The 12,507-nt window shown below is 46.3% G+C and overlaps 1 protein-coding gene across 2 annotated transcripts in view; it reads left to right on the top strand.

Annotated features, from left to right (window-relative positions):
- Nucleotides 1-768: 768 nt before the first annotated feature.
- The window catches only part of KCNN2 (potassium calcium-activated channel subfamily N member 2), a gene marked incomplete at both ends in the record, with an annotated part of 72,019 nt that continues 60,280 nt past the window's right edge, over nt 769-12,507 (top strand). Inside the window, 3 exons of one of the 2 annotated variants that reach the window (XM_082012899.1) lie at nt 769-790; nt 1,077-2,215; nt 2,508-2,603. In XM_082012899.1, the coding sequence (XP_081869025.1) occupies nt 769-790; nt 1,077-2,215; nt 2,508-2,603 (1,257 nt within the window). Of the gene's footprint in view, nt 791-1,021; nt 2,216-2,507; nt 2,604-12,507 lie in introns of those variants that run through there. The other variant, XM_082012900.1, reaches the window with a different exon arrangement.

The raw sequence follows: 12,507 nt of genomic DNA on the forward strand, positions 1-12,507 counted from the left end.
TGCAGTTGATTTTTCAAGCCGCAAAGAGAGTGCTGTCTGACTGGAGGGGGAAAAAAAATAATAAAAAGAAACCCCTCTTATAATCTCACCTAGGTGACCAGAATGGCACGGCTGTCACAAGGTTAAATGACTTACCGTTTTCATGATTCTTCCCTTCAAGAATCTTCCCTTCATAAATAAAAAAAGAGACTTTACCTGGTGCAGACGTGACTCTGCCAAAGGGAGCTGCGGGAATCAATTATTCAGTGCGAGTTTGGGAGGGAAAGGAAGGGGAAGAGAAAAAATGGTAGCAACCGACCGACTTAAGGACTGCTCCGGCACCGCCTGGCAGGCACCCGCAGCCGGAGGGGAAGGCAGCTACCCAGGGAGACCGACCCCGCTTCACGGTAAAGCTCCTGCCGATCCCGGGCGGTGCTCGCACACCCCGGCGGTCGGCTCCCCCTTCTCCCGCTGAGGGAAGGAGCAGCCGACAGGAGTCTTTGTGTGGCCCCGCGCCCCCCTTCCCCGCTTCCGGGAGGGCTCCGCGCAGCCCGGACCCACGGCAGCCCGCGGGGGCCGCGGCCTCTCCCAGCTCCCTCCGGCGGCCCGCGGTGGGCATGGCCCCAGGCGGCGGCGCGGGCGGCGCGAGGCGCGAGCCCGCCGGGGCGGCGGAGGAGAGCGAGCGCGACGCTTCTGTTTTGCAGGGCGGCGGCGGCGGCGGCGGCGGCGGCGGCGGCGGAGGCGGGCGGGAGGCGCCGCTGGACAGCTCCGGAGAGCGGCGCGGCGCCCATGTTCCGAAGACGGCGCAGATGTGAGCGGCGGCGGGGAGGCGGGCATCCCCGCTGCGGAGGCCCCTTCCTGGCGGGGACGATCCCGGCAGCGAGCGCGCTCCCCGCCCCCGGAAACCCCCAGGTTTCCGCGGCGCGGGGCTCCCCGCGGAGGGCGGGGCGGGGCGGGGCGCGGGGACGAGGGCAGCCCTTACCTGCAGGCGCGGCGCGGCGCGGGCGGGAGGCGGGATCCCCGCGCGGGGCGGGGCGGCGGGGGGAGCCTGCACCGCCCCCACGGCCTCACGCCGCGGCCTGTCCCCCCCCGCGCAGGTGACGTGATGCCCGTTGTTTTGGTCCGCCCGACCAATCGGACGCGGCGGCTGGATTCTACGGGAGCCGGGATGGGCCCTTCGTGGCGGCAGCAGGACTCTCCCCTGCCGACCATAACGCATTGCGCAGGGTGCACCACCGCCCGGTCCTCCTGCGGCTTTAACGGCCCCGGCATGGACGCGTCGCGGCAGTTCCCGGCGGGCTTCGGCCCCGAGCAGCAACAGCAGCAGCAGCAGCGCCCGCCGCCGCCGCCGCCGCGCTGTCAGCAGCAGCACGGCCAGGACAAGCAGAGCCTCCTCCAGCAGCAGCAGCAGCAGCAGAGCCCGTGCCTCCAGTGCAACAACTGCGCCTACTACGGGGCTGCTGCGGCAGCCGCGGGGGATAACCTGCCCCTGCTGCTCCGCGCCTCTTCGCCCCTCTCGGGCGCCTTCCGGACTCACTCCTCGCCGCTTTCCTCCGCCGCCTCCTCCCGGCAGGGCAGCCAGCTGAACGTCAGCGAGCTCACCCCCTCCAGCCATGCCGGCGCGCCCAGGCAGCCTCACCAGTACCCCCAGTACCACCAGTGCCATAGCCTGCAGCAGCAGCAGGCAGCCAGCCCCAGCAGCAGTGTCAGCAGCGGCAGCACCCACCACCACCACCACCATCACCACCACCACCACCACCACCAGCAGCAGCAGCCGCGCCGGGAGAGCAACCCCTTCACCGAAATAGCCATGAGCAGCTGCAGGTACAACGGCGGCGTCATGCGGCCGCTCAGCAACCTGAGCTCGTCCCGCAGGAACCTACACGAGCTGGACTCCGAGTCGCAGCCGCTCCAGCCGCCGCTCGCCAGCCCCACTGCCGCCGCCGCCGGCACCCCCGCCGCCCCGGAGATCGTGGTCTCCAAGCCCGAGCACAACAACTCCAACAACCTGGCGCTCTACGGCCCCCCCGGCCCCGGCCCCGGCCCGGGCGGCGCCAACAACGGCGGGGGCAAGTCCAGCAAGAAGAAGAACCAGAACATCGGCTACAAGCTGGGGCACCGCCGGGCGCTCTTCGAGAAGCGCAAGCGCCTCAGCGACTACGCGCTCATCTTCGGCATGTTCGGCATCGTCGTCATGGTCATCGAGACCGAGCTCTCCTGGGGCGCCTACACCAAGGTACTCGCCGCCTCACGCCCGGCCCGGCCCGGCAGCCGGTCCCCCCGCCCCGCGGCCCTGCGGAGGGGCGGCCCCGGCCCCTCAGAGAGCCCCGCGCGGCGGGGCTGCTCATCCCGCGTCCCGGCCCCGTCCCGAGGCGCCCCCCCGGCCTGTGGCGGGGTGCCGCCGGCCCCCGCTCTGTCCCCCGCGCCGTGCGGCGAGGCGGCCCCTCCCGGGGCCCGCGGGTGGCCGTGGGGCGGGAGCGGCCCGTGCGCGTGGGTCTCTGAGGGACAGCGATGTCTTTCTCTTGCAGGAGTCGCTGTATTCCCTCGCTCTGAAATGCCTTATAAGCCTCTCCACGATTATTCTGCTCGGGCTCATCATCGTGTACCACGCAAGGGAAATCCAGGTAACGTTTCCTTCCGTGGGTCAAGTGAGCGTGGCCGGCGTGGCTGCGGGCGCGCAGCGGTGCGCCCGAGGGTTCAAGTGGTGGGAAGTACTCGGCATGTCCCGCAGGTTCAGAGAGCAAAAGTCCTCCCTGTGCACTTGCCGAAGTTGGTGAGTGGACCGCGGCCCTGGAGAGACACACGGCGGGCGAGTACGTGCCAGGAAGCTCTGCCTGCTAGGGACTGTTGCCTGCGGTCATGCTATGGGATCGCTTAGCCCTGAGGTTATAACGCGCTTTCTTGGTGACATGCCTGCCGTCTTCTGTAGCAGATGTACAGCAGCAGTCTGTTATTTCCCAATGACTAAATTTCATGCTGTGTGTTTTCTCTTGACGACAAGGTTAATTGTCTTCGCTGTGCAAGGTATTGTAATCTTCGCTGCGCTGTCTCAGATACGAGCGTACTCTATGAGAATGTTTAAAAAGAGGGGGAAGACTTACGTTTGACTTGTTTTATTTAATGCCGCACAGCCACTATGAGTGTGACGGAGGAAAACTGTCATAGGGCTGAAAGTAGGAGGAACGTAATGATAAAAGCTGTAGAATAAGTCTCACAAATACTGTCACAGGTTCTGTCTGAGGGACTTAGTTCTAATTTCAGTTGCAATTTTTTTTGACGAAGAAATTAAAATTTGGCATTTCAGCTCTCCTGAAACATACAACAGATAAATTTCAAAGTTTTGAAGGGAAAAATACCTTACTCATAGATATGTCAGTGCTTTCTGCTTTTTCACATTAATTAGCTATGAGCTGAAATGACAGCTTTCAAGGGCAAAGAAGACTTTTCCACTGGTACCAACCAGTTAATAAAACAAAACAAAACAAAACCCAAATTGTATAGTACCCTGCTTCTGTGGAAATGAATGCTGTACTTCCAATGTGAAACGGTACCATAGTCTTCTACTTAGGGTAATGCTAGAGAAGTATTATGTTACTGAAGACTCTTTGCCAAATTGGATCCTGTTGTGCAGTCCTTGCACATGCAAAACTTCTGTTCCTGGCTCAGAACCCAGTTTCTCTGCATTACTATGCAAGATACTGAAAGCTGTTTAATGATATTGTACTCAATGAACAAGTGTTCTGGTGAAAGAGCATCTTTATAAACTGGAGTACTGATGAAGAGGTTTCTTTATCTGTATAAAAATAAATAAGTGGTGCCACTGCAATGTAGGAGCCTTCTCTGGTGTATCTTCCCACAAGTGGTGCTTGAGACCTGAAGAGCAAAGCAGAAAAAAAATCTCTGTAAATATTTGAATTACTCTATGCATTTTCCAGAAACTTTAAATGGAAAAATTTATGTAAGATAACCAAATAGTTGTAGGTCCCTGTATGCATCATCTTATACTAAGTAGTCACTCCATGATTTGGTTGGAGGTTTTTTCAACTAAATAGTTAAAAATTTTCATTCCCTTAGGAGTGTGTTATAGATCAGAAAAAAAAAATCTTAAAAAACTAAAGCTGTAATTCTGTTTTTTTTTTTTTTTTTTTTAATTTATTGATCGTTTTAAAGAACTTCCTTATGTATGAGACTACATGGAAGGAGTTACGCAATCATGTGACTTAATCAAGGTTAACATAGTTTTCAGTGCTGCCTGTCAGTGCAGGACACAGGTATACCTGCAAAACAGCAATACCCTATGTTTTAGTCTGAGAGACACTGAAAACTGCAGTAGTTATGGCAGGGCCTAGAGTGAGCTGCAGCTTCAAGGGGTTCTGTCATTGTTATTGAGAATGAAAAGGAAGTTCTCTTTTTCAAGGCGCTTGTTAGAAGGAAAGGGCACAGTACCACCCTTAGCTATTAGATATCTGATAGCTTTTTAATTTAGGCATAGTCTGGTTTTGTACCCACACTTGACTTTTAAAAAAATAAGATGAACATGCAGAGCAAAAATTACGTCTATCTAAGGTCATAAATTTATGTTACACTTGACATCTGAAAACAAGGAGTACCTTGAAAATGCTTTGGCTTAGGAATGCACAGAATCTTCTCCAGGCAACAGAAAATACTGTGTAACCTTAAAGATTATTTTAAAACCATAACACAATGGTTTTTAAATAATCTTTAAAGCTGACAGTTTTCTGAAGACACATGCCTTTAATTCAAGCAAATATCCTGTGTACAGTAGAATGAGTTACGTCTGTAGAACCATGCCCACAGATGGTAGGTTGTGTCCTGGAGGACTGTTCGCACCAGTTATTTGTCAATCCCATTCAAGTATGAACATTCCTTTCTACTTGTCTGAAGTGTACATAGGCTTTACCAGTGGGTGTAGTGTAAATAAGCAGGAATTCACTGAGAGAAGAAAAATTGTTCTGTTAGAACAGAAGAAGGTCAATGTATTCTGCTTATGGTATCTTTCATACTCTGGTGGAAGCAAAACAACCTAAACATAAGTAGATTTTTCTGCGAAGCTTGAGACAAAGCGTGTTGGGAAATAAGAAGCTGACAGTTTAGTAATTGTTACAGATTGCAAGTGTAATATTTAGAAACTCACGGTGACCTAAAATGCCGGCAAACAGAAATCAGCTTTTTCATTCTTTTGCGTAGTCTGTGACCTTGATTTATGGGTAGGAAGTCCAAACAGCCATGCTGCAAGCAAGCCTATGGGGCAGTGCTTAGCAGCACAGCAGGTTACTCTAGTCGTTCCATTAAAATGACCTTGCCCGTATGTTTTGCTTCGAAAACAGCCAGACACTTAAACCAAACTCTAGAGTTTGTGGGTCCCAGACCTGCCGAACATTGTAAGGGAGTTGGAAGGGAAGTTTATGAAGATTGGTAGGGATTCTTCCCAAAAGCCGAAAGTAGTACATGGATGTGAGACAAAAGATTTTTCTTTTTCGTCTCTTCCGCGGCCTCGACCGCGGTCGATGCACGGCGGAGGAGCTGGAGCACCCGCAGTCTCCCGGGGGCGGTGGAGCGGGGCCGGGGTGGGGGCGGTGTGTGTGCCTGTTCCGCCGCTGCCTTTTCAGCACCGCAGACAGCTCCGCGCGTTGCGCGCGCGGGGCCCGGCCCGTCGCATTCGCAGCGGCGGGGCGGGGAGGTGGGTGGCGGAGCGGGGGGGGCCGCTCGCTCCCCCCGCCCCGCCGGCAAGTGGGCTCCCCCGCCGCCCGGCGGCGCGCGCCCCCGTCGGGGCACGTTTTCAGCCTCCCGGGTCGCCCGGGGCTCTGCATCTGGCAGGCCGAAGTCCCCGGAAGGGAGGAGCCGCAGTACTTGGGCGAGAATAACTGTTGCGGGTGCTGCGGGGTCGTGGGAAGCGCTGGAAGTGTCAACGTGTTTTCCTCGAACAGGTTTTCAGTGATCGCACTCTGTTCGTTATTCCGTGTGACTTTAAAAGTAAAGCAGGAGCTGTTACTACATTTAACAAATGTGAGTCAGTGTAAAGACTATAATAAAGGTCGAGTGAAACCAGGTGGATTTAAATGACAGTTCATAGCTTACATTATCATTTCCAGAAAAGAGTGTAGAAATAATGAGCGAATTTCCTTTGCATCCCTCCCCCTCTGAGAAGAAAAACCCACATGAACAACAGTAACGATGTTGGAGTTGAGGATAGGGACAACCCCATATCTGTGTGTTCTCCTTTTGGCCCGTTGCCGTCGTGCTGATAATGCTGTTAAAAACGTCACACTTGGGAGATTATGAAATATGTACTTCTCTTTTTCCAAGCTTGTGTGGTTGTTGATTCAGTTCTTCAGAGCAAATGCCCTGTGTTTGGAAGACCAAAGGGAAAAATGTGATTTGTCGTTATCCCAGGCAAGAACAGGTATTTCTCTGACTATTACTCCCCTTGAGAGTTTGAAGAGGTGGAGGAGGGAAGAGCTAAGAAGATGGCATGGTCCAATTACCATGATAATTTTTGATGTATAAATAATCAAGTTCATGCATAAACAGTTTGTTACTTAATACTGTTTTACATAATTAAAGCAGCAGCGTGGAACATGGTTAAAATTGCAATTCCTAGGCAACTTTTTGTTCCATTCCATATTTCTCTAGCAGAATTTGCTGTTAGATCAATAAATAAAGTGGAATTTAAGAAAGTTTTGGGTGGCAGTTCACATGGTAAAACTGCATTTTTTCCTACTTTTATTGAAAAGTAGACTTCTCTGTCTCTCTCTAGTACTGCTGGAGATAGAAATTCTTTTTAAGTATGCACTCCTGAAGTTGTACTGGCTCTTCTTGTATTACTCAAAGAATTAAAATGAAAATTCTCTGAGGTTGCCAGTCTTTAATGTCTTTTGTTGGACATTCCACCATAGACTGGTATTTCTTGAGAGATGGTGGTCACTGGAGGAATATATCTGCTGGAACATGTTTCCTTTGATGCTGGACTGCTTAGCGTATCCCTTCTGTAAATAAACATTGCTCTTCTATTGCCTGTCCTGAATAATAGTAACCTGAGTAAGCTAACCTGTGCTCTCCTGGACAGAATCGGAACCTCTTTTCCTTCTCCCTTGTACAGATGCTCTCACTCATGCAGAAACATGAAAGTTGCTGGTATTTGGTAGAAGTGAATAGAAAGTTTCATTTACTTTTTTTTGTATGTCTGTTGAGATTTCTAACCACTTCTAAAATGTATTGCTAGTTCATACTTAGGTAGAATACCTGTGGAAAGTCTTGCAGACTCCAAGGTTAAGGTTAAGCCATTGCTTTCACAGCAGAGACTCACAGGGGGAAAGCACCTTCAGTCCTTAGATGGTTCTGAAGTGGTGGGAAAACAATGTGCTACTGGTGGATTTGGAGTGAAACACTTTCAGTCTTCATTAACTTTATGGAAAGTTATCACATCTGAGAGCCAAGATGTCTTGCTGAAGAATCAAGGATCTTTTCTTCTTTTCTCTGTTCCTGAAAACTTGAGGAAATGGAACAGGCAATAGTAGAAAATGGTAAAGAATGGTAATAAATACATGTCTTGACCTGTTTATTGTGCAAATAAATTCCATAATGCATGATAGTAATAAACACTGTCTATGGGAGTTCCGTTATCTTATTGGCATCAGTGGAAAGTTCTGCAGTAAAAATTTTGCATTCATGAAAAAATACCAATTAAACTCCCTTACCATTTTCTGTCATAAGAAGTAATGTGTATTCTGCAGGTGAAATTATTTAATTGTTTTACCTATGTTATTGTTTTGCCTTCCCTGCGGTGGTACATGTGCATCTCATTAGCTGTCCTGTTGGCAATCTTTTGATTCTGTCCTACACCTAACTTGCCTTTGCGTAGGTGTATTGAAGCATCAGGGATTGCACACACAGGCTCTAAAACTGCTGCAGAAAGAAATGAGTTAGATTAAGAGCACAGAGAGCAAATCTGAATAACAAGTGAAAAACAAGAAATAAACTTTGAGTGATGATTTTATGTTTGAGTGATCTGAAGGCTGTTGAGAATTAGTGAGTTTTTTAAAATTTATTTTAATAGGGATTAGATCAGGCAACAAAACTCATTCTCAAAAACTCTCTTCTACCAATCAAGTTTGATACACATTCCGTATGTATATTGAGCAGCAGAAAATCATGTAGGAATCCAAGGACACAATATCTGTCAGATTAACACCGTATCTGTCAAATTAACACTGTAGAGTATTCTTGTGAAAATACTTCGGTTTAGTTCCATTCAGTACATTTTTTATAGATTGTATCTGCAGAACCTGTTGACCCAGGAAAAGTTATAGGTGCCCTATGTCTCTGGAACGCAGCACTGTAATGCATACAGCATGGAAGGCAGAAGATCCTTAAATGTTGGTCAGCCTCCAAAACGACCTGAGGCTTTTTGCATTAGTTACACGTAGAAGATGCTTCTGTTTCCAACAGGCGCCATGACAATGTAGGAGGAGGTTGTACCTGATGGTCAGGACACTGAATGGTTGGCCTGGCCATACCTAGGATTATCTATACATAGGCACCGTCGTTCTGAGCATTTTTAAATGAGGCTGTGAGAAGTTTATCAAGACATAGTAGTGCATAATAAAGTGTGACAAGGTATGTTATTGACCCTCTTGGAGGAGAACATTTGTAACCAGAGGTTGGATTCTGCATTTGTATGAATTGTGTAGCGTAGCTGAAATCAAGAGAGATGCAGTTGTCTACGATCTTAGAGGCATCCTGCAGGCACATCTTAGTGTGAAAGTATTCTACATGTCAGATCCTTTAACTCTGGGGACTTCAGGTCAGAAAATTCTGTCAGGTACTTGACTGCAGCTCTGGTTTGCCCGAGTTTGAGTGAAAGTATGCCAAGACTGACAAGTAGATTAATGCTCTTGTGATTCTAGTTCTGGTTTGTATGTGATATACTAAATGTAGTATTCTGGGCTTCGAATTTGATTTGAGACATACTTGATACATATTTGTGGTCCGTTTTGAGCAAAGATCAGAGCAGGAATGGCTGCTGCTTAGGACTTGGGAGAACTAAAAACCTGTGTAGAAGCTTCTGTGCAACTTCGATCAGGTGTTTTCACCTGATTTTGATGAAGAAAGTTGTTGTCATCCCCTTACTAGAGGATAAATTACTGCTCTGAGCCTATGAAGCTCCTTTTAAGATGTACATTTACCCTAAGAGAAGAAGCTGCAACTGATCTTGTAATTAGCCTTCAGGTAAGCTGGATGTATTGGTCATTGTACAAAGTTTCTTTTATTATTTGAAAATAAACTGTAAATTACACATAAAACAAAGTAATTTTGTGAGAAAGTTTCCACAGCTCTGTTCACATCATGACAACACCAAAAAAAGAAATTGAATTTCATATAATTTTTTCTTTTTTTTTTTAATTTTAAATGGCATAAACATTGAAAATTGTGAAAAGGGAAAAAATTCCATTAAAAAAATGTGGCATGTGAAATACATATGTATCACAGTGCATTTTTAATGAAGTTGTGTAAATTGACTTTGTCCCACGATTTTAATGAGAGCTACATTAAGTAATTTCTTCTTATAGCTGTCAGAAGATCAGAAGAGATTGTAATGAGAACATGTTTTACAGCTTAGAAAGAACTCTTGTGTACAGGGAGTGGTAAAACATGAACATTTTATACTTGAAACTAGTGTACCTGAACCTAGGCCTTTGCAACTGAAAATGTTCAGTTAATATCATACATAAATATTTTATGTAATACTGTTTTATATTTTATATAATACTGTTTTAACATAGTTGCTGGGAAGTGCACATTTGTAACTTACTGATTCATTCAGCTTTTCCCTCTTCCACAGTCCCTGCGGTTGTGCTCCTTCATCTGTGTGAAAACAGTTCTTAATAAACATGGTTTTATACTGACATTTTACAGACAAAAAGGTGTGACTGTTAGATACACCATGAAGGAGTGAAGAGGGGTGAATTCTGAAGAGGGATGTGTACATCTTTTAAAGTGCTTCCTTATCTTGTTTGTTTTGGTGGAGGTGGACGGACCTTTCAGAATTAAATTCCCTTTGAGGAAATACTAAACCTTTTCATGACAGATGGAAATACCCCTGTGAATTCCATATAAAGTAAAACCGAAGGGTAGGCCTTAAATATCTGTATTTTACAATCGCTACTCTTAGTCTTTTTAAGAATAATTTGCTCTGTGTTGTTTTTTGTGTAAAGAAATGTATTTATTAAAAGAAAAACCCGCTCATCAAAGTGGCACCTTCTAAACTTTTATGCATATTAATACTGTAGCGCTATCCTGATGCATGGGGGAGAGCTGCGTTCTGTGTTATGTGATTGACCGATGTGATTGTTTATTGATTTCTAATTGAATACATCTCACGAAGTTACTGAAGACTGCAGCACCCATGGAGGTCATAAATGGAGAGTTAAAAGGCTGTACAGGTGTAACTGTAAGTATAATTTGTCTTGCAAAACCGTGGTTGCTGATAAGGATGTGTCTGTGGGAAGGGACCTACCTTGATACTGAGTCTGAGTATTCAGAAGAAGATATCAGAGGCAAAGGAAGAGTTTTCACTTTTAAAAAAGCATATTTGAAACAAGAAATAATTGAGAAACAGATACATATGGGCTCATATCCATAGATTTTATTGTCACCTGTGGCTGAAGAGCTTCTTGACCTTTTTAACCTGTAGTCTGCAATAAATATTGTTGCTTGTAGTATTCTAGACTGTAGCTGTGTGTCTTCCATAAGCAGTTATACAATCAGTGCTGTGGTTTGATGGGTAGAAGTAAGTTAGCCTGTAAAGAAGGAAACTTACATATAACAAACATTTATCTTGTAGTGTTCATTGTCGAAGGCAATTACTTGGATGAATCCTCACATCTTTTTCTGTCACTTAAATGATGTTTATACAAAAGGGAGCACTGAAACCAAGAGTTGAAGTGCTGTGGATGTAATCTGGGGAAGGCTTCGTAACTGCATTTGAAGCTCAGTCTTGCCTATCTTGTAGTCTTCTGCTCAGATCAGTCATTTGTCATGTAAATAAGACACTGTTGTTGCCATCCTGCTATGCCTATAATTTTCAAGTACAGTGTGCTTTAGTGGATGTCCCAAACAATGTAAAATGAATGCGATGCATTCAGTAAGTCATTATGAGATACTGTTGGGAACCTTTATGAAGCATTTTATTCCTATTACAGTTGTTTATTCCAGCTTTCATAGCACTGCAACTTCTGTAGCACTACTACAGGTGTATGCAGACATTCCCACCTGCCCTACCCCTGACTTCTGATACTAGTGTCTTTCACTAGAAAAATGCACTATCTTCAGTCTTTTAACAAAACAAAGACTCATCCCAGCTGGTAAATAGTATTTATTGTTTTTTGACAGTTGCTATGCTTTTAAGAATAAGATCTGCTGGAGCCAGGGAATGAAGGATGTCTTTAATTAAAAATAAAAATTGCATAGGAGCTTTGATTCAATCTGTATCATTGCATCTGCAAAATTTGCATGCATAGAACTCTGATTTCAGTCTGGGAAACTGAGGAAAGACTGAATGTTCAGCTGTGGCTAAATAGCACAAAATAAATTGTTTCCTACCTGAAACAAATAATAAATATGACTAGCAATAGTGATCGCTGAGCATTCACTGATAGCGCCTATGTTTAATGAAGTTTTTGTCAAAAGTATTCTCACTGCATTTCTGATACAACATTAGTTACCATTTTTACACCAGTCATGCACATTTGAGGTGTGTTTTGACTTCAGAGGAGAATCTGTGTTTTCAAGTATCTAAATCAGCCTTTCAATTTAGAGCATCCTCATGTGGCAAGGATTTGATCCTTAACACCTTTGTCATTATTAAAATATCTTTTCAAGAAATCTTTGAAACTCTTGAACAGACACTGATTTATTAATGAGCTAGGGATGCTCTTTACCCACTTTTCCTTTGCCCACGGATCTGCTCTCTGTGGTAGATGTAAAATCAGCTTTAGCCACGCAACTACTACACCGGGATTGTAGTGGGTTCCTCTGGTTGTAGATGCCTTTGTAGGATACTGCCCAGGAGTTACTCTTTGGCTCTGCATAAGGAATGAGCTGATAGAGGAGAAATTCTCAGCCATCGAAATTCCAGTATATCCGAAAAGGTACCCCGTGACAGCTGTTACTGAACACAATCCTCATCTGAATGGTGTCGTGGGTAAAGTGGCTTCACACAAAGCCCACGCCCTCCTTTTCTTCCATTCAGGTTTGGGCTTCGTGGCAAAGACCAATAACTTGCGTTCTGTTGTGATTTCTGCAGTATGATAGTTTGGAATAACTAAATCCTTATGCAGTAGGATAGACTAGTGCTGGGCCTGATGTATTCCCAGTGCAGCTTTCATGTAGTTTTAAGATAGCAAAATGTGTAAGATGGCAAAATGTGTAAAAAAAAAAAATAGATAGAAGACTACCCATGGCCATTCTGCTTTCCAGATTTGGTTCTCCATCTTTATGTGCAGCCAT

This window comes from Phaethon aethereus (genome assembly GCF_964289735.1).
Source record: "Phaethon aethereus genome assembly, chromosome: Z".
Lineage (NCBI taxonomy): Eukaryota > Metazoa > Chordata > Aves > Phaethontiformes > Phaethontidae > Phaethon > Phaethon aethereus.